General features: G+C 37.2%; 1 protein-coding gene across 1 annotated transcript in view; it reads left to right on the top strand.

Moving 5' to 3' along the window:
- The window catches only part of MFSD14B (major facilitator superfamily domain containing 14B), an 81,633-nt gene that overhangs the window by 16,677 nt on the left and 38,328 nt on the right, over positions 1-26,628 (top strand). Inside the window, exon 2 of the mRNA XM_004276824.4 lies at positions 15,197-15,292. Within this exon, the coding sequence (XP_004276872.1) occupies positions 15,197-15,292 (96 nt within the window). The remainder of the gene's footprint in view (positions 1-15,196; positions 15,293-26,628) is intronic.

The following is a 26,628-nucleotide window of genomic DNA, read 5'->3' on the forward strand; positions in this document are numbered from 1 at the left end:
CCAATTTGGATTCTTTTTATTTCTTTTTCTTCTCTGATTGCTGTGGCTAAAACTTCCAAAACAATGTTGAATAATAGTGGTGAGACTGGGCAACCTTGTCTTGTTCCTGATCTTAGAGGAAATGGTTTCAGTTTTTCACCATGGAGAATGATGTTGGCTCTGGGTTTGTCATATATGGCCTTTATTATGTTGAGGTAGGTTCCCTCTGTGCCTACTTTCTGGAGGGTTTTTATCATAAATAGGTATTGAATTTTGTCAAAAGCTTTTTCTGAATCTATTGAGATGATCATATGGTTTTTCTCTTTGAATTTGTTAATATGGTTTATTACATTGAATGATTTGTGTATATTGAAGAATCCTTGCATTCCTGGGATAAAACTCGCTTGATCATGGTGTATGATCCTTTTAATGTGCTGCTGGATTCTGTTTGCTAGTATTTTGTTGAGGATTTTTGCATCTGTGTTCATCAGTGATATTGGCCTGTAGTTTTCTTTCTTTGTGACATCTTTGTCTGGTTTTGGTATCAGGGTGATGGTGGCCTTGTAGAATAAGTTTGGGAGTGCTTCTCCCTCTGCAGTATTTTGGAAGAGTTTGAGAGGGTTTGGTGTTAGCTTTTCTCTAAATGTTTAATAGAATTTGCCTGTGAAGCCATCTGATCCTGGGCTTTTGTTTGTTGGAAGATTTTTAATCAGTTTCAATTTCAGTGCTTGTTCTGTTTATACTTTCTATTTCTTCCTGGTTCTGTCTTGGAAGGTTGTGCTTTTCTAAGAAGTTGTCGATTTTTGTCCATTTTATTGGCATATAGTTGCTTGTAGTAATCTCTCATGATCCTTTGTATTTCTGCAGTGTCAGTTGTTACTTCTCCTTTTCATTTCTAATTCTGTTGATTTGAGTCTTCTCCCTGCTTTTCTTGATGAGTCTGGCTAATGGTTTAACAATTTTGCATATCTTCTCAAAGAACCAGCTTTTAGTTTTATTGATCTTTGGTATCCTTTCCTTCATTTCTGATCTGATATTTATGATTTCTTTCCTTCTGCTAAATTTGAGTTTTGTTTGTTCTTCTTTCTCAAATTGCTTTAGGTGTAAGGTCAGGTTGTTTATTTGAGATTTTTCTTGTTTCTTGAGGTAGGCTTGTATAGCTATCAACTTCTCTCTTAGAACTGCTTTTGCTGCATCCCATAGGTTTTGGGTCATCGTGTTTTCATTGTCATTTGTTTCTAGGTATCTTTTGATTTCTTCTTTGATTTTTTTCGGTGATCTCTTGGTTACTTAGTACGAATTGTTTAGCCCCCATGTGTTTGTATTTTTTACAATTTTTTTCCTGTAATTGATATCTAGTCTCATAGTTTTCTGGTCGGAAAATATACTTGATACGATTTCAATTTTCTTAAGTTTACCAAGGCTTGATTTGTGACCCAAGATATGATCTATTCTGGAGAATGTTCCATGAGCACTTGAGAAGAAAGTGTATTTTGTTGTTTTTGGATGGAATATCCCATAAATATCAATTAAGTTCATCTTGTATAATGTGTCATTTAAAGTCTGTGTTCCCTTTTTTATTTTGTTTTGGATGATCTGTCCATTGGTGAAAGTGGGGTGTTAAAGTACCCTACTATTATTGTGTTGCTGTCAATTTCCCCTTTAATGGCTGTTAGCATTTGACTTATGTATTGTGGTGCTCCTGTGTTGGGTGCATAAATATTTACAATCGTTATATCTCCCTATTGGATTGACCCCTTGATTATCATGTAGTGCCCTTTTCTGTCTCTTGAAATAATCTTTATTTTAAAGTCTATTTTGTCTGATATGAGAATTGCTACTCCAACTTTCTTTGATTTCCATTTGCATGGAATATCTTTTTCCATCCCCTCACTTTTAGTCTTTATGTGTCCCTAGGTCTGAAGTGGATCTCTTGTAGACAGCATATGTACAGGTCTTGTTTTTGTATCCATTCTGCTAGTCTGTGTCTTTTGGTTGGAGCATTTAATCCATTTACTTCTAAGGTAATTATCGATATGTGTGTTCCTATTACCATTTTCTTAATTGTTTTGGGTTTGTTTTTGTAGTTCTTTTCCTTCGTGTTTCCTGCCTAGAGAAGTTCCTTTAACATTTGTTGTAAAGCTGGTTTGGTGGTGCTGAATTCTTTTAGCTTTTGCTTGTCTGTAAAAGTTTTAATTTCTCTGTAGAATCTGAATGAGACCCTTGCTGGGTACAGTAATCTTGGTTGTAGGTTTTTCCCTTTCATTACTTTAAATATGTCCTGCCACTCCCTCTGGCTTGCAGAGTTCCTGCTGAAAGATCACCTGTTAACCTTATGGAGATTCCCTTGTATGTAGTTTTTTGCTTTTCCCTTGCTGCTTTTAATATTTTCTCTTTGTACTTAATTTTTTTTTTTTTTGCGGGCCTCTCACTGTTGTGGCCTCTCCCATTGCGGAGCACAGGCTCCGGATGCACAGGCTCAGCGGCCATGGCTCACGGGCCCAGCCACTCCACGGCATGTGGGATATTCCCAGACCGGGGCACGAACACGTGTCCCCTGCATCGGCAGGCGGACTCTCAACCACTGCACCACCTGGGAAGCCCCTGGATCATCTTTACTGTCATTACTCTGAATTCTTATTCAGGTAGACTGCCTATTTTCTCTTCATTTGTTTGGTCTGCTGGCTTTTTTACCTTGCTTCTTCACCTGCTGCATACTTCTCTGTCTTCTCATTTTGTTTAACTTACTGTGTTTGGGGTTGGGGTCTCCTTTTTGCAGGCTGCAGGTTCATAGTTACCGCTGTTTTTTGTGTCTGCCCCCAGTGGGTGAGTTTGGTTCCGTGGCTTGTGTAGGCTTCCTGGTGGAGGGAACTGGTACCTGTGTTCTGGTGGGTGGGACTGGATATTGTCTTTCTGGTGGGCAGGGCTGTGTCTGGTGGTCTGTTTTGGGGTGTCTGTGAACTTCTTACAATTTTAGGCAGCCTCTCTGCTTATGGGTGGGGTTGTGTTCCTGTCTTGCTAGTTGTTTGGCATGGGGCATCAAGAACTGGGGCTTGCTGTCCATTGGGTGGAGCTGGGTCTTAGTATTGAGACAGAGGTCTCTAGGTGAGCTCTCACCAACTGACATTATGTGAGGCCAGGAGGTCGCTGGTGGTCCAATGTCCTGGTCTTGACCTGCCACCTTGGAGGCTCAGGCCTGACACGTGGCCGGAGCACCAGGACCTCTCAACTACACTGTACTCTTGTTTCCAACACACCCTGCAGGCAGAGATCCAGGAGACTGAATGATGTGGTAGGAATTCTCACCTTCTTCTGGCTTCTGTCCGGTGTCCCAGCATCTCTTACTGCAACAGCTTTGGGGCAAGTAGTATCCAGCCACTAAAGTTGCATCCCATTCTCATCCCAGCTGTTTGGTAGGAAGAAATTGCCCTCTACCCTTCTAGGTTATTCTGGCTGGTCAAAATGGCTGAAACTCTCACCTTAAATACCATCTTCTACTAAAGATAAAAGAGGGTGTATCTTTTATTTTTAAAGGGTATGGGTGCTAGTGGATGAGAGAGAATGATTTAATGTTGCACAATATAAATATCTTTGATATTGATTGTAAACAGGTCCTATAAATGAATATGAAAGATTATACTCTTTATGAAAAAAAGTGTGCAAAGAATGAACAGACAATTCATAGAAAAATAAATATAAATTCCTAATAATCATAGGAAAGAAGCTCAACTTCACTTGTAATCAGAGAAATGCAAAATAAAATGATAATCATTTTAAAAATCTAACAGATTTTAAAATTATTTGTAGTCTTAGAATATGGGGAAACAGGTATTTTCAAACACTGTTAATGAGACCGGTTCTTTTTAAAATTTTTGGTAACTTTTAAAAAGTTTTTTTTGTTTTTTATTTATATTCAGTTATGAATACACTCATATATTCATCCCCCTACTCCACCAGTTGAAACACAGTCTTATTTCATCTGCATTTTGTGTAAACTGGTCCTTAAGTATCAACTGAGTTGAATCCAAGCTTTTGTTTGTTTTATTTTATTTTGGCAAGAATAAGTTATAAGTGGTGTTATTTCTTGTTGTAGCACATGATGCAAGAAATAATCTTTGACTCTCTTAGTGATGTTATGAATGATCAGGTTTCAGGTGTTAGTCTGATTATTCCTTCATGAAGTACCTTGTTCACTTTTACCTAATGACTTTCACGGCCATTAATAGTTATTGCCTAGATTTACTATTTAAGTGAGCTTATTACAAAGTGTGAGGATTATATGTTAATCATTCCTTCTTCATTCATTATTGAAATTCTTAAAAAGGAGAACTTTAGCTAATCAGTACTGGGTTACCCTGAGATATGGAAAAGCAGAATAAATGCTTCTCTTTCTCTCTCTTTTTTTTTTTACTCCACATTTACCAATTTTCAGAATAATGGCTTAGTTTTCTAACATCCACCAAAGATTGATGGACTTACAAATTTGAATATATATATGTTTCAATCTGTGGCAGACATTACTCTTTTTACTCAGTCTTTGCCCAGTGCCGTTTCCTTCAGGTTGGCTCCTGAATCCTTTTGATATGACTGTAGTCTGTGATAGCATCTTTGCTTTTGGAAAGATATGTTTGAGGATCATGTACATATTTTGCCCCAAACCTGGAATCAGCTCATTGTCTAAAAAGTTCAATTTTCTTTTAGTGGGAAATGATATTTCAAGACCACATTCTGGGCTCTAGGAGATCTTCGCTTCTGTTGGGTTTGCTCATTTTTTTCTAGGTCTTTTCAGTGAATAGAATTAGGAAATTGTAACTATTTTCCTTTAAGGTAATGTGTATCATAATCTATACTGATATTTTTAAACCAGATTTAGGATTTCAAGTATTTACTTCTTTGATTTTATATTTGTATCTTTTTCTCTTACAAAGAAAATCTTGGTTCCTAGAGACAATAGCATAGTACCTTATTTACTCTGTTCTACTAGTTACATTTGAAAGTTTCAGGAAATAAAAACAATGTTATTAGTACCAACATGATTACTTTAAAACAGTTCAAGATTTTTTTGACCCTTAGAATGTAGCCTCTAAGGATGTGCGTTCAAATTCTGTGTTTTAAAGCAACTAAACAACATCTTGATACACAGGTTGATTTATTTCATTTGGATTTAATTTTGTTTTAGAATTAGGTAACGCATTTACATGGTTCCAAAGTCAAATATATAAAACAAGGTATGAAATCTTGCTACCATCTCTGTGGCCTCCATTTCTCTCCCTCCTTCCTTCTGTATGTAACTGCTTTTCTTTGGTTGCTTATTTTTCTTTCCACCTGTGTTTTGTTTTTTAATATAAGCAAATATATGTGTGTGCATAGGTATTCATATTATTTGATCATCTCTTAGATTAAAAAGTACTGTACATTGCACAGTATTGTGTGCCTTGCTTTTTTTTACTTAACAACATATTCTGATCATTGCTCCAAAGCAATATGTAGACATCTCCTTTTATTACTGTATAATACTCCAGTGTGTGGATTTACTATAGTCTACTCTGTCAGTACTTTACTGAATGAACCGAGTCCCTTGTGAAGGCAGAAGCACTATCAGAGTGTTCCCAAAGCCTTGTGTGTATGACACCTCATATTTTGGCCGTTTTGTCTTTGGGACAAATCCCTAAAGTGGGATTGTTTCTTTGGAGGATAAATATGTAAGTAATTTTGCTAGATGTTGCCACATTGTACCATTTTTCATCCCATTAGCAGTGTAAGAGAATATTGTGAAACTTTGGAAGTTTTGCTATTCTGATAGTGAGAAATTATCTGAGTAAACCTCAATTTTGCATTTTTCTTATTATGAATGAAGTTGTTGAAGTGCTATTTGATATCTTATTCTATGAACTGTTTGTGCTTACCTTTTGCCCATCTTACTGTTGCGTTGTTAGTCTTTTTCTTCTTGATTTTTTAGAAGAATTTTATATGTTAGAGATATTAGTTAATTAGCTGATGTAAGTTGAAGTGTATTTTTTTTTACCCACAGTTTGTACAGCTTTTTGATTATAATTGGTTCTTATTATAATTTAAAGTGTGTATATAACCTTTGGCGCAATTCTACTTCCAGGAATTTATCCTAGAATGCTGTACATTTGTATATATGAAAGGATATTAATTGTCCCAACAATTCCATTCCTTGGTTATAGCCAAGGGAATTGGAAATCTATGTTTCTACAAAAACTTGTACATCAGTGTTTATAGCAGCACTATTCATAATAGCCAAAGGTAGAAAAAACTCAAGTGTCAATTAAACTGATGAATGAATACACAAAATGCAGTATATCTATACAATGGAATATTGTTTGGCCATAGAACTGAAAAATGAACATGGATGAACTTTGAAAATATTGTGCCGAATGGAAGCAGCAAGACACAATAAGCCACACGTTTTATGATTACGTTTGTGAATTCTATTTATATATGATTCTAGAATAGGCAAATCCACAGAGACAGAAGGTAGATTAGCAGTTACCAGGGGATGGGGTGAGGAGAAAATGGGGAGTGAGTGCTAATGGATATGAGATTTCTTTTTAGGTGATGGTTTTAGAACTTTGTGAATATATGAAAAACCACTGAATTGTATATTTGAAAATGGTGAATTTCATGGGATATGAATTATATCCCAATAAAAAAATTTTAATGAGTATCTCCAACCTAATCATGAGAGAACATTAGACATATTCAAACTGAAGGGCATTCTACAAAATAACTGGTGAAGTATATACCAGAACTCCTCAAAAGTGTCAAGATCATGAAAAATAAAAAATAAAAATCTTAGGAATCATCTCAGATTGGAAAAGCTTAAGGAAACATGAGACCTAAATGCAGTGTGAAATCCTGGATTAGGTCCTAAACTAGGAAAAAGAAAAAATTAGTGGGGAAAATAGTGAATTCAAATAAGATTTGTAGATTAGCTAAAGTAGTGTAGTAATGTTAGTTTCCAGGTTTGAATAATTGTACCATAGTTATTTAAGATGTTAACATTTGGGGAAGCTGGTAAGGGGTATACAAGGACTCTACTGGTTTTACAGCTTTCTATAAGTTTAAAATTATCTCAGAAAGTTTTAAAACGAAAATTATTAATTGCAACAACATTGAAAAAGTGGAAACTCCATTGATAACGATCAATATGGAATGGTTAAAATAATGCTATATTCATACAGTGGAATACCATGTAGCTATTTGTATACAGTGACATGGAAAGATATAGAATAAGGTAAAAAAAAAAAGGTAATATGTATATTCTGTTACCATTTATATAAAAGGATGTTTTTACCTGTGAATGTACATTCATAAAAATATATGACAGATTTCTAGCATTGTGATTGCCTATGGAGAGTAGAACATGTATATTCCCTTACTTTAAGGTTTTATGACTTTCATTTGTTCATGTAACAGTTGTAATATTTTTAAGTGTATATATTCCATAAAAAGGAATGCAGAAAGATAATAAACTCATTAGTCTCTACTGTTATATAAAACATTAGGTGGAAGAGAAGTGCTAAGTCCAAGTATGTAGTTCCCTTAATACTGCCTTTCATGTATTTGATATTTTGGTTCTTTGTGTTAAAGCTCATCAGCTAACTTTTAGGAGTATATGTGCAGTGATTCATTGGTTTGTTGCTGTGTCCTACTTTGAATGAAATCCATGGAGTACTTGTTTTGCACCATGTCTTGTTTTGATGACTAGTTACAAGCTTCTATACTATAGCCAGAGTGATGTTAAACCCCTTTTCATGTCTCCTTAGGAGAGAATCACAGTAGGCTTAAGAGAGCTGAGACTAGGGGCTTCCCTGGTGGCGCAGTGGTTGAGAGTCCACCTGCCGATGCAGGGGACACGGGTTCGTGCCCTGGTCTGGGAAGATCCCACATGCCGCGGAGCGGCTGGGCCCGTGAGCCATGGCCACTGAGCCTGCGCGTCCAGCGCCTGTGCTCCGCAACGGGAGAGGCCACAACAGTGAGAGGCCCGCGTACACACACACACACACACACACACACACACACACAAAAGAGAGCTGAGACTAGAAGTTGTTTTCCTTCTTAAGCAATACAATGTTAATTCCTTATATTAAAAAAATAAAATCAGTGCTTACTGTTTCCTATGACGGGTAGTATACAGTCTTTTAAACAGAATGCTATGGACAATGCCTTTTATTTACCTATAAGCTAACTTTCAATATGCTAGGAAAATCATCACTGAGTTAAAAACTTCCTGCATTTAGCACCCTAGAGTACCCTACATGTGAGAGGAAGCTCAAAGACAAGTCTAGACCTATAACTGCTCTTGGCTTTTTCTATTTGAAGTTTATGTTTGAAAGAAATAGGTCTTAATCCATATGGATGCCTCATCATTAATCACACAGGCTTCCTTTCCTTCTATTGAAGAATGCCCTTTTGGGGTCCCTTACATGATTTCGAATATTCCACATGCTTATATATGTAAATGTATGTATATATACATTTTTCTTTAATTGTGGTAAAATACACATAATATAAAAATGGATAAAATGGTAAATTTTAAGTGTACAGTTCAGTAGTATTAACTATATTTGCATTGTTAATCGACAGAACATTTTCATCTTGCAAACCAAACTTATACCCATTAAACAACAATTTCCTCTTTCCTCCTACCCTGGCCTGTGGCTTTGGCATCCATCATTCTACCTTTTGTTTTTGTTTTTTTAAAAAAAATTATTTATTTTTTGGCTGCGTTGGGTCTTCACTGCTGCACACGGGCTTTCTCTAGTTGCAGCAAGCAGGGGCTACTCTTTGTTGCAGTGAGCGGGCTTCATTGCGGTGGCTTCACTTATTGCGGAGCACGGGCTCTAGGCACGTGGGCTTCAGTAGTGGTGGCTCACGGGCTTAGTTGCTCCGCAGCATGTGGGATCTTCCTGGACAAGGGCTTGAACCCGTGTCCCCTGCATTGACAGGTGGTTTCTTAACCACTGCGCCACCAGGGAAGTCTCATACCTTTTGTTTCTATGTGTTCTTCTACTTTAGATACCACATATTAGTGGAATCAAAAAGTACTTGTTTTTTTTTTGTGATTGGTTTATTTCACTTAGCATAGTGTCCTCAAGGTTCATTCATGTTGTAACATGTTTCACATGCTTATATTTTAAGTCATTTGTCACCCACGTTCCCCTGCTTCCGAACACCACTGATACTGTGAAGTGTTGTGTTTTTTTTTGTAGTCTAGCGTTCAAAAAATGATTTCTCAGACATTTGTGTTTGCTCTTTCTAATCACAAATGTCTATAACATATAGTGACTACACAATCTACTCTTTTAAATAAAATAGTAAAAAATGATGTTTGTGATGAAGGGTAATCTCACACATTTTTCATTGAGTTATGTTTGGACTAAGGATGATATTGGAGAGTTACAAAAGAGACTCAAAAATAATCTTAAGAGTTTAAAATTAATCATGAGGGCAACGGGGTGGGGAGTTGTATCAGTTACTATTTGCTACATAAGAAACTACCCCAAAATTTAGTGGCTTAAAACAAATATTCTTTGGGTTAGCAGTTTGGGCTAGGCTCAGTGTGGGGTTCTTCACTGGATTTTTTTGGAGTTACTCATACTTCTTTAGTCATCTGCAGGCTTGATTGGAGTTGGATGATCTCAACTGGCCTTGCCCCTGTATCAGGCAGTTGGCAATGGCTATTCACTGGTTGGTCTGGAGGGCCTCATATGCTCTCATTCTCCTATGCCTAGATGGTATTTCTTCATGTGGTCTAGAAGGCCTCTGGAGGCCTATGTCAGAAGTCCGTGTTGTTACTTTACCTATCTGTTGGTTAGATCAAGTTATTAAACCACCCCAGATCTAGGGAAGTGGAGAAATAGACTGTACCTTTTGATGGAACTGACAGCACAGTCATGTTGTAGAAAGGTTTTGTGTACAGGAATGGGAGGAACCTATAGCTCATTTTTTGCAGTCTTCTACAGGAGTAATAGAATAAGATTTGTATTTTAGAATGATCACTCTGAGTGTAGTGTCAAGAAAGATTTGGAGGGGGCAGTGAAGAGGAGTCAAGGCAGGATCATCTGTGGGAGAGACGGTAATGTGAGTGTGTAAAAACATCATCACACACTTTTCATCCTCTGCTTCTAAACATCTCAAGATGTTCCATACTGATTTATAAAGAGGCAAAATGGAGAGGGGAGACATTGAACTGATCCAGAGAGGCTGCACTAGATAATGTTCAACAAGAAATAATCAGTTAAGCTTTGATAAATACTTTCTAATTAGCTCATAATTTAAAGGAGAAGCCTGTGTCACTTTTTTCATTAGCATACTAGCCACCAAGAGCTTAGGAAGAATTGGAAGGAAAGCAGATTTATTTTTGTCACCATTTCATATCCAGTTGCCCACACAAAGTTCCCACCATACCAGGGCCCGGCTGTCATGCCACATTGGTATTTGCTAGGGATGAATGATAATTCAATTAAAGTAGTTTATGTAGAGGTGAAAGAAAGTGTTTGCATTTTAGAAGAGGTGTTTGTTAATTTAAACAATTTCTCACTGACAGATGTAAGCTTTTAATGTTTGAACAAAAGGTGGGTTGTCTATTTTTTGCAAGGTGTTAAAAATAGCATAATTATATAATGATATGTGCACACAGACAAAAGTGTGTACCTGTTTTTATATTTAATCAGCATTGCAGCCACATGGATCTCTTTTCCAGTGGTCTCCATAAATAGAGCTTGCCTGGGAAAGAAGCACTAAATCACAGAAATTGCAAATGAGAAATAGGGTGGCCCGCCTATGCTTTCTACTGTGGGTGGTTTTCAGAGGGTTTTTTTGTTTTGTTTTGTTTTTAATTCTTGTGTGCATGATGCTTGATAAACAAAATGATTTAAAAGGAATAGTTAGGCTATTTGTTGACATATTCACTCGCAGTTTGAGAGTAGTTTTTTTGCAGTGTGGGGTGGGTAACTATCAGAATTTCCACCCAAATAATTTGGAAATTATTAGTAAATGCATATAACCCATTTACTTTTTTAAAAGTTATTTTTGCCACCACTTCTGCTTTTGTTTTCATGCTGTGGATTTTAAAACAGATTACAGATATCTTCTTATTTCAAAATTTAATACATTAGCATGTGGCTCTAAGGTGTGAGGATATTTTAAAAAATCTTACTTCAGTACCATTATTACAATGAGTATAAGTCTTGAGTATCATTTAATATTCCATTTTCAAATTTCCATGACTGTGTTGATGAAAAATTAATCAGTCGATCTAAGAAAGAAATGGAAAATTTTGAGCCAAATTTGAGGATTATAACTGGGAAGAGCATCTCAGAAAACTCTGAGAACTGTTTGGCCCATCAGAAGTCAAGACACAGTTATATTAAGCTTTTTTGAGACAGAGCGTTGTCCATCAAATGACATATTATTGACAGTTCACACAATCCAGATCTGAGTGCCATGTGACACCTTATCAAGAAAAGAATGTTATCTTTAAGGAGTTGACTTAGGAGAATGTTGTTCTTCATGGTTGAGGGGAAATTTCTGCTGATGGGGAAGGTTTGGTTGATGCATAATGCAGATACACAATCCACAGTGGGGAGAGAGGGGGTGCCAAATGGCAGAGAAAATTTTTTATGTTTAAATTTTTCTTGTCTTGGCATAAAATACGAATTTTATTTCACAGTTGACTCAGTTTTTTTCCAGTTAGTTTGAGTCAAAACCCAAAGTGCACATATTGCTTTTGGTTAATATTTCTTAAATTTGTTTTAATCTATATACTGATGTAGTATATGGTTCCTCCCCCCCACCCCATACTGTTTCTTTGAGGAATATGGGTCATTTTTTTCTACATTCTGGGGTTTGCTGTTTAAAAGACCAGAGAAAAGACATCAGTCTCAGAAGAGCTCCTTCTTCTATATCATGTGTATTTTGTCGAGTGCTTGTTATATAGAGAGAAGAGCTATTTGGGATACATCTCTGAACAAAACAGACAAAAAATCCTTTTCCTTCATGGCATTTACATTCCCATTCCAGGGGAGGTAGACAATAAACAGAATGAAGTTTGTTAGACATCTTCTAGAAAACAATAGAGCATAACAAGGGAATAGGGATGTGTAGGACCAGTTGGATGTGTTAGATGTGTGGCCAAGTGCAGTAGGAGCTAGGGAGGGTGGAGCAGAGGAGTAACATCTGATTTACATTTAAATGGTTGCTCTGGCTGCCCTGCAGAGGGTGAAGGAGCTAGGATGGAAAGCTACTCTGTTATTGGCACAATTACAATGGCAGAGTTTCTGACTCCAGGGGCTGGAACAACTGATGCAGAAGGTCTCCTCACAGGCAGAGGCTGATGAGTTGCTACCATTTCCATTCACTATTCTATTGATAAAGAACTGATGAAGCTGAAACCTCACAGCTCAGATGGGATTTGAACCCACAGGCTGGGATTCGAACCTAGACTTGAACCCACTGTCTTTTAATTGAGGTCACACACCTGGTCTCAGGATTTAATGATGCTCAGGTTCTTTATGTCTTGTCACAGAAAGAATTCAGTGAGAGACAAAGTGATAGGTAAGTAGATTTATTTAGAGAGATAACACATTCCATAGACAGAATGCAGTTGTCTTGGAAAGTCAGAGCGGCCTAGGGAGAAACACTGCACAGACAGAGTGTGGGCCATCTAAGAAGGCAAGAGGCCCTGAAATATGGGGTGGCTAGTTGTTAAGGGCTGGGTAATTTCATAGGCTAACGAGTGGGAGGATTATTCCAACTATTTCGGGAAAATGATGGGGATTTCCAGGAATTGGGCCACGACCCACTTTTTGGCCTTTTGTGATTGGCCTCGGAACTGTCATGGCGCCTGTGGGTATGTCATTTAGCATGCTCATGTATTACAATGAGTGTATACTGAGATTCAAGGTCTAGTGGAAGTCGAATCTACCACCATCTTGGACCTAGTTGGTTCTAACTAGTTTATGCTGTATCCAAGGCTATGTCATTCTTTTAAAGGTTGTGCTCTACCCCCTTCCCTCCTTGTTTCAAAACATGGTTTGAAGGCTGGGTTATATTAAAGATCTTTTTTTTTAGTTGTTTGATGCTTAATTGCTTCTTTTTCTTTTAAATTTTGTAAAATGCTTTCTGTTTTTCAAATGTCTTATTTAGTGACATTTAAAACTACTTATTATTAGACATTGCAAAAATCTAGAAATTTACAAGTTTGGATTTTTAATAACAATTGTTCTTGGCCCGTTTTGAAAATTTTCAAAACTACAAAAATTAAAAGAATAGTAAAATGAATAGTCATTCCCTTCATCTAAATTCAACAATTTAACAAAATTAAATTTTGTGACATTTGCTTTAGAAAGTATATATGTTCCTTTTTTTTTTTTTTTTGCCAAATCATTTGACAACAAGTTGCAGTAACATTAAGGCTGTTGCAGGAAAGATAGCGGGAGTGAGAGGATGGTCACCTCCTATCTCAGGCGAGTCCCTGGGACAGCCACCAAGTGTGGGTTCTTGGCTTTGCACAGGAAAGAATTCAAGAGCAAGCCATAGTAAAGTGAAAGAAAGTTTATTCAGGTAGAAACACACTCCATATACAGAGTGGACCATCTCAGAAGGTGAGAGAGGCACCAGGGTACGGGGTTGTCAGTTTTTATAGGGGTAGGTAATTTCATAGCCTAATGAGTGGGAGGAGTATTCCAGCTATTTTGGGGAAGGGATGGGGATTTCCAGGAATTGGGCCATTTCCCACTTGTTGACCTTTTATGGTCAGCCTTGGAACTGTTATGGCACCTGTGGGTGTGTCATTTAGTGTGCTGATGTGTTACAGTGAGCATATACTGAGGCTCAAGGTCTAGTGGAAGTCGACTTGTGCGCCATCTTGAACCTAGTTGGTTCTAACCAGTTTATCGTGTCCTCAGGCCATGTCATTCTTTTAAAGGTTGTGCCCTGCCCCCTTCCTGTCTCAATGCCAAATGATTATCTAATATATAGTACATATTGAAATTTTTTCCTCTTGTCTCCTTTTTATCCAGGATCCAGTTCAGTATCCCCCATTTGTTTTCTATGACTCTTGTTTCCTTTAATTTGTACAAGTCTCCTACCTTTACTTTGGTCTTTTATGACATTGACTTTTGTGTGTGTGTGTGTGGTACGTGGGCCTCTCACTGTTGTGGCCTCTCGCGTTGCGGAGCACAGGCTCCGAACGCGCAGGCTCAGTGGCCATGGCTCACGGGTCCAGCCACTCCGCGGCATGTGGGATCTTCCCGGACCAGGGCACAAACCCATGTCCCCTGCATCGGCAGGCGGACTCTCAACCACTGCGCCACCAGGGAAGCCCCGACATTGACATTTTTAAGGAGACCAGGCCAGTTGTCTTGTAGAATGTCTCACAATCTGAATTTGATCATTTCCTCATGATTAGATTCTAATTAAACCATGCAGATGTGCTTTTACCTTTTGAAGTCTTAAAAATATAAGCTTAGGAATAATGGGGATTTTGCAAAGTCTTTTGTAAGTATCACTTCCAGTTATTACAAAATGCTAGTACAGCACTTGATTTTGTAAAAACCATTGGCACAGAGTCAAAGAACATTAAATTGAGTGGACTTTTAGGTTTTATCTCCAGAAGTCATAAACTGCAGAAAACTAGCAGAATAGGCACAGTTTTTCAAACAAAACAGAAACAGAAAGCTGGATTTTGACACCTTGAGGTATCAAAGTGTGTTTTCAGATTTGACCTAGTCCTTATTGTTCTTCCCTACCTCCTATAATTTTACGTCATCTGTGCTGCCCCTGAAGCTTTTGAGCATATCCCCTGCCTACCACTCTTGTGTAGCAAGGGAAACTTCAGGCTTAGGCCAAATTCCTAAGGAACACATAATTAATGTGTTCAGACAGAATATTCAGGTCCTGGAACTCCAGTCTCTTGAAGAAGCAGTTGATTTCCTACCAAAGTTCCAGTGATTTGCATTGATGGGACAAGTAGAAAGTCTCATCAATGGCACCTTCCATGATTAGGGAAGATGAAGAAATCAGAGATACCACAGAATTAAGTTTTATCTTAAATAATATAGGTAGGTCCTAAGTTTATTTTATACAGTTTGTGTGTGTGTGTGTGTGTATGTTAGATACCATTTTAGGATAATGAGTTTCTTATAGCTGTTTACTATTTTTCATAATAATTTCCTTCCTTTTTTAGCTACAAGGCTTTGGCCGACCAAGTGTACACCATGCTGCTCTTGTCATCTTCCTTGAATTCTTTGCATGGGGCCTATTGACAACTCCAATGTTAACTGTAAGTATTGCTGAACTAGGTCCTTGTTTATGAGAGCAGAGACATTGTTAAGCATATGTCCCCAGAGCTATATGTCTAGGTATGTATTTGAGAGTAGCTCTTGACAATAATTTAAGACTGTTTACCATTGGGTTGTTTCCACTGTGTAGACTGTGAACCACCTGCAACTAAATACCTGCTTATTAAATATTCCTGGGTAGCAGGGCCACTCCCAGAATCTCGGGAGTGCTGTGAATGAACTACAGTCTGTATATCTAGGAAAATCTTTAAGAAGTCTTTAAGAAATTATTGCAAAGCTTTGTTGAAGTTTGTAACTTCCTTTGTATGGGTGTAATGACCTTTGACTTAAGAACATAGTAACAGGAGATTAGTAAGTACCGTTTAACAATGACAGTGATGAATGTAAGAATGCCCCGATTTCCGTTTTTGATAGCTGACCTACAGCCATTTCTTTGTAGAAGCCATTGAATTTCTTAGTAAGAACTTGGATGTTTGATATATAGTGTGGTTAGAGGGAAGGGAGATGCTGAAGAAAAGATTGGGGTGCAGATTTTAGGTGCCTAGTAACTACTTAACACTTAGTTTTAGTAAAGGTATTTTTTAATTGGCCTTACAGTTCAGTTGACTTAAATTGTTTTTTAAAAATCGTTGGTTAGGGCTTCCCTGGTGGCACTGTGGTTGAGAGTCCGCTTGCCGATGCAGGGGACACGGGTTCGTGCCCCGGTCTGGGAAGATCCCACATGCCATGGAGCAGCTGGGCCCGTGAGCCGTGGCCGCTGAGCCTGCACGTCCGGAGCCTGTGCTCCGCAACGGGAGAGGCCACAACAGTGAGGGGCCTGCGTACTGCAAAAAAAAAAATCTTTGGTTAACCCTTCCCAATCACCAGCCTTACCAGAGAATCCCTTTGGGTTCAGATAAACTTTGTTCCCAAGTTAGGTTTAGAAAATAGAGAACTTTAGAGGATGACTATTAGCCTTACATATGACTTTGCTATACCCTTTTTAAAGTTTTTAATTCTTTTGGCACAGTTAAAATTACATTTTGGATGGAACAGGTTAAAAAACTGCCTGTGTTTTTATCCTCTATTTTATTCTTTTTCATTGCATTTCCTTTTTCTTCATAATGCTTTACTGCAGGAGGTAACTGGTTATTAGTTAATGGGGGATAAGTGGTCTCCATTTTAAGTTTCACGAAATCCTGCGTGCTGTGTGAATCACAGTCTCTAGTGCCTAGGGCTGCCTGGAACACAGTTGATGCTCAACGTGTATTTTCTTTGAACAAATGTATGTGTTGTGGGCACACACATAATGTGTTGTCAAGTTATTGCTTCTCCAAGACATATTTTTAGTGTAAATATAGACACACCATGCTGCTCATTTTAATAAACTGTTATAATAATTTTTTTTTTTTTTTTCCCCCGGTACGCGGGCCTCTCACTGTTGTGGCCTCTCCCATTGCGGAGCACAGGCTCCGGACGCGTAGGCTCAGCAGCCACGGCTCACGGGCCCAGCCGCTCCGCAGCATGTGCGATCTTCCCGGACCGGGGCACGAACCTGTGTCCCCTGCATCGGCAGGCGGACTCTCAACCACTGCGCCACCAGGGAAGCCCATATAAAAATAATTTTTCATTAATTTTTAATTTTTGGCCCTAGTTCTCTGAATTTTTCCCCACAGTTTCTTTAGCTTACAAAGTTAAGAGTTTCAAACTAGTATTTTTCTGATGCAACCCGTTGCCTATAATTGCTAAATGTAGAAGTAATTCTGTAATCATTCTTCATTTGGTAAGAATTCAAATTGAAATGAAGAATGTTGTAGTGTTTTTGATACCATGTGAGAAATTCTAAAACCTCCTTCCAGATGGTTAAAATTCTTGGGCCTTTTTGACCCTAGACCAGATTATCAGATCCCTTTTAAATTTAATTAATAAGTTAATGGACTAATTAATGTACCTTCTTCCTTCTTACTGCCCAAAGCAGATAATTTTCTTAGGGTTACTGTGTCCCTGTTAGACCCTGCAGTGCAGTCTTAGAAACCAGCTTAAGTGCTGCTTTACTGCCTCTTTGCAGTTTCTGAGCAATTTTGCTTCTTGCAAAGATTTGGTTAAAAAGAACATTTATGTGAGGAATACAGAGTTACTAGCGTCACTCTACAGTGTCATAGAAGAAGTGTTGTTGAGTTAATAGATGTGCTTATTCTCTTTCTCTAAGCTCTTGGTGTTGCTAAATTAAGCTAAATGTCCTTTACTTTCCTATCTCCCCCAGATTTTACACCACAGTTTAACTCTCTTTCTTTTTTGACATGGGGGGACTGGTTCACTCCTCCTTTTGAAAAGAAAGATCTCTTTTTTTCCCCCCTTGCTGTAGCTAGTGGGCAGCACTCTGTCCTGTTTCCAAAGCAAGAAAATACAGTCTTGAGATGAGGATTTGGAAATATAAAACAGTACATACATATTCATATATTGTCCAATCTGACTATCTCTGCATCCTAGCATTCATTAGGACCCTCTGTTTGAAGTAGTGTAGAACAATTTCTTCTTCTTAGTCATTTTCTCTGAGATTTGTTGCCTGTCTCATGTGGCCATGTCATAGATTACAACTTTAGTTTGCTAATTAAGCACCATCAGAAAGGTCTCCACCCCTAATACACTGAAGCAAAACCACAAAGTTGGCCTTACACAGTGACCTTAACCTTCTAGTAGTACTATTAGTTCTTCGTACATAAAAATGACCTTTCTCTTGTCTTACATCCCTGCCTGACATTCTACCCTCTACTCAAAATGTGCATCCTTTTAGAGGGCCTGATCTCATTTTAATATAAATAAAGTAATCTGATTAAATTTATTTAAAAGTCTTTAGGTATATTTAAATAGAACACTTATTTCAATAAAGATATACTTAATATTCTTGTGAGTGAAGAATTTTAGTTTTGCAATTTGCAGATTTTCTTTTATAAGCTCACCTTCCCGGAATCCTGATAGAGATTCAAGGACTCAATATTCCTTACTATACCATCTTCTGTCTGTATGGTGATCTAATAATCCAAAGAATTCTCTTTAAACACTTCCCTGCTGCATTCAGTTTTCCTATCCCTTCTTACTTACTCTCAAAATATGTTTTCATTTAACAAACATATATTCTATCTCATCAGCCCCTTATTTGTTCCACAGTCCAGCGCTTCTGCTTCCTTTGCTTTAATCAGTGTTTCCTCTTGGGAGTTGAGGTGGATGGAATGGATAGAGCTGTTTGTCAGGCATTTTGGGCATAATACACAGGCACTTTGAGGCATGATTTGCTCTGCACATGAAAAGGAAGTAAGTTCTAACTGTAGTCACATGGACACTGTTTGCTTTCTGGATTCGTAAGATTTTCCAGGCTCATTTTTATGGTTTTGACAGGTTCCTAATAGTGTTTTGACCAAAGTACCCAGAACCTACCCTCTTGTGTGTCATATAATTATTAAAATAAGTAGCATTCACTAAAGGTATCCATAATATATGATGACAGTGTGTTAAATCTTTGCCTTCTTTTGCCAAGCTGACCGTTATGATATCATGAGTATTAATTAGACACAGTGACCTTTGTTTGGCATTTATTTCTGACCTATTTTTGTGTGTTGTATGTTGTAATCTGTAGCATGCTTTTATATCTATAAACTTGTGAATGCTTAAAAAAAACAATGCTGATTTCCAACTTACCTAATTAATACAGTTATAAGAAGAGTTGACATGGAAATACAAGGAAACTGTTGGTGGGTCTCTTCGGCTTAAAATTTGGTATATAAAATATTCAGTGTGCATTCTGTTTTTTTCATAGATTTTTCAGCATTTTAATATGTCATTATATTGTCTGGCATCCATTGTATCTGACAGGAAGTCAGCTGTTAATAAGTATTATTGTTCTCTTGATGTCAGGGGGTCTGCAAACTATGGCCCACAGGCCTAATCTGGCCTACTGCGTGTTTTTATGTGGTCTGTATACTAAGAATGTTTTTTACATTTTTAAAAGGTTGGAAAATATCAAAAGAAGGTATTTGGTGACACATGAAAATTATATGAAATTCAAATGTAAAATTCTGTTGGACCATGACAATGCCCATTGAATGTGACAGCTTTTGTTCTACAATGGCAGAGTTGAGTAGTTGCACCACAGACAACCTTACCTGAAATATTTACTATGTACTGTATGTTCCTTTATGGAATAAGTCTGTCAGTCCCTGATGTAAACGGTAATTCATTCCCTTTTTCTTGCCGCTTTAGAGATTTTCTCTTTGTCTTTCAACAGTTTGACTATGCTATAATGTGTCTAGGTGTGGATCTTTCTGTGTTACATTTTTTTTGGCCATGCCCTGCAGTTTGTGGGATCTTATTTCCCTGACCAGGGATTGAACTTGCCCCCTCGGCAATGAATGCTGAGTCCTAACCACTGGACTGCTAGGGAATTCCCTTTTTGTGTTACTTTTACTTGGGGATTGTTTGGCTTCCGGGGTCTGTAGATTAACATTTTTAATCAAATTTGGGAAGTTTTTGGCCATTATATTTTTTAATATTTTTGCTCCCCTTTCTCTCCTTCTCTTTTGGGACTCTCATTATACTTCATAATGTTTCACAGGTCTTGGAAGCAAAGTTCATCTTTTTTTTTCCCTCAAAAATTACTGTCAGACTTTTGACTTTTGATATTACAGGAGGTCAACAAATTCTGTCCTAATAAAGCTGGACAAAACAGTCAAAAACAACCATTTCAGTGCTCTGGGATTCAAAGGCACACAACAAACTGAGAAGCATTTATTTATTAAGCTACTGAACTTCAGGCAAGAATAGTGAGTTTGCAGTTCTGAGCTATATCCTTTTGCTATAATTGTAACTGTGAGTATAACAGTTTCTGAGTCCTGTGAATCCTTTTAGCAAATCTCTGAAATCCGTTCTATCGTTGATGGACATTTGGGTTTACTGTGTTTGCCTATTACAAATACTGCTTTTGTGATATTTCTTGTATATGTCTTATCAGTTAAGGTGTAAACATTTTTTCTTGTTTCTTATAATACATACTTAGGAGAAAAATTGGAGGGTTTTGTTCAATTTAGGTATATACTGCCAAAAGTTTTCCAGAGTGGTTGAATCAATTTACCCTCCAACAAGCCAGGCTCTACATCTTCACTCACAGTTGGTATTTCATTTTAGTCATTCTGATGGGTACAGTGTGGCCTTAATTTGCATCTTCCTAATGATCAATGAAGTTAACCCCCTTTATGTATATTTATTTGCCATGTGAATATCTGATCATATTTCTTTTCCCTCCTTGGATTGCCTTTTCACTCTCTTAATAATGTCTTTTTATGAACAGTAGTTCATAATCTTTACATAGTTCAGTTAACTGATGTTTTTCTTATGTTTGGTTGCTTTCTTAAAATCTTGCTAAAGAAACTTTCTTCTTCCCCAGAGCTTTATTGGTTTATTTTACACACACAGATCTACCATACATCTAGAAAAAAATTACTGTATTTTATAGTGGTCAAGATTCATTTTGGTTCATATATAGTTGAACCAGCATCATTTATTTAAAAAATCTTTCTTTCCCCACTGTATGTGTCAACTTTGTCATAAAGCAGGCAGCCATATTCATGTGGATTTGTTTCTAGGTTTTGTATTCTATTTGTGTATGTATCCTGTGTCGATACTATGCTGTGTTGATTTCCATAGCAATATCTTGATATCTTATATAACTTTCATAACTTGGTTCTTCTTTCTCAAGATTGCCTTGGCTATTGTAGGTCTTTTCTATATCCATATACATTTTGTAGTCAGCTCTTCAATATTCACAAAATACCTTGCTGGGAATTTTGATTGTGATTGCATTACTACAGATTAATTGAGGGAGAACTGACATCTTTACACTATTGAGTCTTCTAATCTACATGGTATATTCTCCTTTTATCCAGTCTTTAAAACTTTCTCTGAATAATGTTTTACATTTCTCAGTGCATGAATTTTTCACGAGATTTATTCCTAGGTATTTGGGTTTTGATGCTATAGTAAATAATGTAGTTTTAAAGGTTAATTTTCTAATTGTTGATGGTACATAAAACAATTTGTTTTTGTGTCCTGACCTTGTGTTTAGTAATTTTTCTAGATTCACTTATTAATCCTTATAGTTTATCTGTAGGTTTTATACACATTCATATCTTTTGTAAATAATGACAGTTTTTAACTCATTCCAATCCTTTTTATTTCTTTTTCTTTCTTTGTTGTATTGATTATGACATCCAGTGTAAGGTTGAATAGAAGCAGTCATAGCGGGTGTCCTTATCTCATAAATGATTTGATATTCTAAAATTCACCACTAAGTATGATGTTTGCTGTAGATTGTTTTTATAGACACTCGTTATCAGAGAAAGGAAGTTCCCTTCTGTTTCTGTTTTGCTTATTATAATGAATGGGTGTTAACTTTTATCAGATGAAGTTTCTGCATATAACCAGACAATTAGATTTTCCTCTTTATTCTGGTAATGTGGTCAGTTATATTGATTTTTGAATATTAAGCCACCCTTGTATTCTTGTAGTAAATTCCACTCAGTTATGAGAAATATATAATTTTAAAAACCATCACTGGATATGATTTACTAGTATTTTGTTCATGTCTTTGTAATTATGGGCACAATAGAGATTGGAGTGTAATTTTCTTTTCTTGTAATGTCCTCATCATGTTTTAGTATTAAGGTTTTGTTGGCCTTATAAAAATTAATTTGGAAAGGGTCTCCTCATTCTCTGGGAAAGTTTGAGTGAGATTGCTGATATTTCTTCTTTAAATGTTTGGAAGAATTTGGTGAGGCTGAAGTTTTTTGTTCTTTTGTTTATTTTAGCAAAGATTTTTAATAACATTTCATTTTTTTAATGAGATGTGACTATTCAGATTATGTATATTTTCTAGTGTCTGTTTTGGTAAGTTCTGTTTTTCAAAGAATTTTTTCACTAAACGTATAAGAGTCTAGTTTATTAGCAAAAAGTTCATAATATCTTCTTTCCTTTTTTTTTTTTTTTTTTTTTTTTGCGGTACGCGGGCTTCTCACCGTTGTGGCCTCTCCCGTTGCGGAGCACAGGCTTCAGACGCTCAGGCTCAGCGGTCATGGCTCACGGACCCAGCCGCTCCGCGGCATGTGGGATCTTCCCAGACCAGGGCACGAACCCGTGTCCCCTGCATCGGCAGGTGGACTCAACCACTGCGTCACCAGGGAAGCCCCTACTTTTTTTTAAAATTGAGGTCTAATTGATGTATAACATTAGTTTCAGGTTTACAACATAATGATTTGATGTTTGTATATATTGCAGAATGATCACCACAGTAAATCTAGTCAACTTCCATCACCATACATAGTTATAAATTTTGTGTGTGATGAGAACTTAATTTTAAGATATACCTGCTTAGCACTTTTCAAATATGCAATACAGTATTATTAACTAAAATCAGCATGCTGTACACTACATCTCTATGACTTATTTGTTTAGGGGTTTTTTTGTCTTTTTTATTATTAATTTTTATCCGAGTATAGTTGATTTACAATGTTGCATTAGTTTCTGCTGCACAGCAAAGTGAATCAGCTCAATGTATACATATATCCCTTCTTTTTTGGATTTCCTTCCCATTTAGGTCACCACAGAGCACGGAGTAGAGTTCCCTGTGCTATACAGTAGGTTCTCACTAGTTATCCATTTTATACATAGGAGTGTATATATGTCAATCCCAAGCTCCCAGTTCATCCCCCCTCCCCCCTTGGTATCCATACATTTGTTCTCTACATCTGTTTCTGCTTTTCAATTAGGTCCATCTGTGCCATTTATCTAGATTCCACATATAAGCAATATCATACGATATTTGTCTTTCTCTTTCCGACTTACTTTACTCTGTATGACGGTCTCTAGGTCCATGACTTATGTGTTTTATAATTGGAAGTTTGTACCTTTTGACCCCCTTCATTAATTTGCCTACTCCCTGCCCCCTTGCCTCTGGCAGCCACAAATCTATGAGCTTGGTTTTTTGCTTTTGTTTTTTTAGATTCTACATATAGGTGAAATTATACAGTATTTGTCTTTCTCTGTCTGACTTATTTCACTTAGCATAATGCCCTCAAGTTCCTTCCATGTTGTCACCAAGATTCCATTCTTTTTTTTTTTTTTTTTTTTTGGCGGTACGCGGGCCTCTCACTGTTGTGGCCTCTCCCGTTGCGGAGCATAGGCTCCAGACGCGCAGGCTCAGCGGCCATGGCTCACGGGCCTAGCCGCTCCGCGGCATGTGGGATCTTCCTGGACTGGGGCACGAACCCGTGTCCCCTGCATCAGCAGGCAGACTCTCAACCACTGCGCCACCAGGGAAGCCCTCCATTCTTTTCTTATAGCCGACTAATTAATGTTCATATATATGTGTGTATATATACACACATACATACACAGCATATCTTCTTCATCCATTGATGACCATTTCAGTTGCTTCCATATCTTGCCTACTGTAAATAATGACGTGATGAACACAGAGGTGCATAAATCTTTTCAAATTAGTGTTTTTGTTTTCTTCAGCTAAATACCCAGAAGTGGAACTCCTGGATCATATGGTAGTCCAATTTTTTGAGGAACCTCCATACTGTCCTCCAGTAGTTGCTGCACCAATTTACATTCTCACCAACAGTGCACAAGGGTTCCCCCTTTCCCACATCCTCGCCAGCACTTGTTATTTCTTGTCTTTTTGATAATAGCCATTCTAACAGGTGTTAGATGATATATCTCATTGTGGTTTTGATTTGCATTTCCCTGGTGATTAGTGATATTAAGCATCTTTCATGTACCTGTTGGCCATCAGTATGTCTTCTTTGGAAAAATGTTCAGATCTTCTGCCCATTTTTTAGTCACACTGTTCTGTTTTTTGCTATTGAGTTGTATGAGTTATTTATATATTTTGGATATTAACCTATTATAGGTACATGATTTGCACATATTTTCTCCTAGTTAGTAGGTTGCCTTTTCATTTTGTTGATGGTTTCCTTTGCTGTACGTAATCTTCATTCTTGTTATTAGTAATTTGTGTTTTTTCCCTTGGTTAATCTTATTGATAGTTTATCACTTTTACTAAGCTTTCAAAGAAGTTATTTTTGGCTTTGTTGATTTCCATTATTGAATGTTTGGATTTTATTTCATCGATTTCTCTTTTTTATTTTATTTATTTATTTATGTTTTTTGGCAGTACACGGGCCTCTCACTGTTGTGGCCTCTCCCGTTGCGGAGCACAGGCGCTGGACGCGCAGGCTCAGCGGCCATGGCTTACGGGCCCAGCCGCTCCACGGCATGTGGGATCTTCTTGGACCGGGGCACGAACCCATGTCCCCTGCATCGGCAGGTGGACTCTCAACCACTGCGCCACCAGGGAAGCCCCTGATTTCTCTTTTTTAAAACATTACCTCATTTCCTTATTTCTTTGGGTTGGATTTGCTGTTCTTTTCCTAGCTTCTTCATAAAGAAGCTTAGAACATTGATTTCAGCCCTTTTTTGGTTTTCAGTTACATGTATTTAAAACTAAATTCCTTTCAAGCATTAATATTGATATACATATAACTCATGGTTTAATTTATTATATCTTTATTATCATTTTGTTCATTCTTTTTTCTAATATTTCTTATAACTTCTTTGAATCACGGATTATTGGAAGTGTATTTTCTAATTTCTAAACATTTGGGATTTTTCTAGCTTGCGTTATTAGAGAACATATTGTGATGAATTGTTTCGGTTCTTTGAAATTTGTTGAAGTTTGCTTTATATTCTAGTATATGGTTAATTCTGATAAATGTTCCATGTGATCTAAAGAGAGCAAGTATTTTGTGGTTGGAATAGTGTTTTAAGTGTTAACTATTTTGAGTTAATTATGTTTGATGCCTTTTATATAATCACTGAAGTTTTTGTCTACCTGTTCTGCCATATGTTGAGAGAGATGTGTTTCTCTTCTACCTCCATTATTGTTGTGCAGCTAAATTATATATTTTTTAAACAATATAATACATTGTTATATTTTATACAGTCAGTATTCAGTTAGATTTACCCTATTATATTTCCATTCTGGTGCTCTTCTTCATCTTTCTATATTATCTTCTAATCAATTCTTGAAGACTTTCCTTACTTGTTTTGCTTTGTTTGGTGCTGGTCCTTGTGTAACACATTGTTTTTAATGCATGTGGCATCCTCTTGAAACTTTTGGAGGACACTTATACTTATTTTAAAGCTTTCTTCTGTTTCCTACCATGATTTGGTTATTTGGCAGTGAGGTAGATTATCTTTTCCTTTCTATGTTCTTTTTTGTGCCTTCCAGTGTTTTTTTTCAACTTCTTTTGTTGAATTTTATACATATTTTTATATTTACAGATGAGGGGGTAGGTCAGGGATTGTGAAAACAAATGTCTTCTGGGGCTATGCAAGTGTAGTAAACGTGAGAAGTGGGGGTAAGAATGGGTTGGTGTTATCGGTGGAATACATGCTCTTTCTACTGCAGCAGCCACTATCTACTTAGCCAGTCGATGACATGGCAGTTCAGGCCCCATGTTTTGAAATCTTCTGACTTCCTATGAAATACTAGAAAACCATATGGAGTTTGGTGAAATTTCCTGAAATCTACACATGACAGCCAGCTCACTTTGGAAAATATGAGTCAGAAAGCATATCATTTTACCAATTTGCCACCCATGTTCTAGACACCTCAGGTAGCTTATAGAGTGTCATTCTCCAGCCCAGGTGGAAATCCCTGTTCTGTAGTACCGAATACAAGCACTGCTTGTAGGAGTTCTGGAAGTCTGGGTGCTCTGGGATTTCCTCTGTAGTGCTGAAGTAGTTTCTCAAGTGATTGTAAGGCTTTGTGGCACTCTTGGCAGCCATAAGTGACCTGGGAAACTAAGTTTTGAATCCCACCCCCATTCAGTTCTGCACGTATCCCACTTACAAGCCCCACTTCAGAGAACTATGCTTGTGATTGTTATCTTGGGGACAAATATAGAGGTCAGCAGCTTTGAGAGCAAGATAGCAGGGGCTTATTTTGTAACCTTTTAATGACCTATTGAGTTATGGATGTTCTTCCTCCTCCTCCAGTTCTGTTTTTTTGTTTTTTCCTTGGATTCTGAAAAATTTACTTCAAAGATCTTTTTCACCTTAACATGTGACTATTTTCTTCAACTCGTTTAGGGTTCATTTTCAGCGTTTTCCTATCTGCTCTGTATCATCCAGAAGTGTTTCACTATTCTTCCAAGTAAATAGTGAATGCTATAAATTGATTTCATATTTTTTCTGTCATATCAGTGATACTTTAGGTAGAAGT

The sequence above is a fragment of the Orcinus orca genome, chromosome 6 (genome assembly GCF_937001465.1).
Source record: "Orcinus orca chromosome 6, mOrcOrc1.1, whole genome shotgun sequence".
Taxonomy (NCBI): domain Eukaryota; kingdom Metazoa; phylum Chordata; class Mammalia; order Artiodactyla; family Delphinidae; genus Orcinus; species Orcinus orca.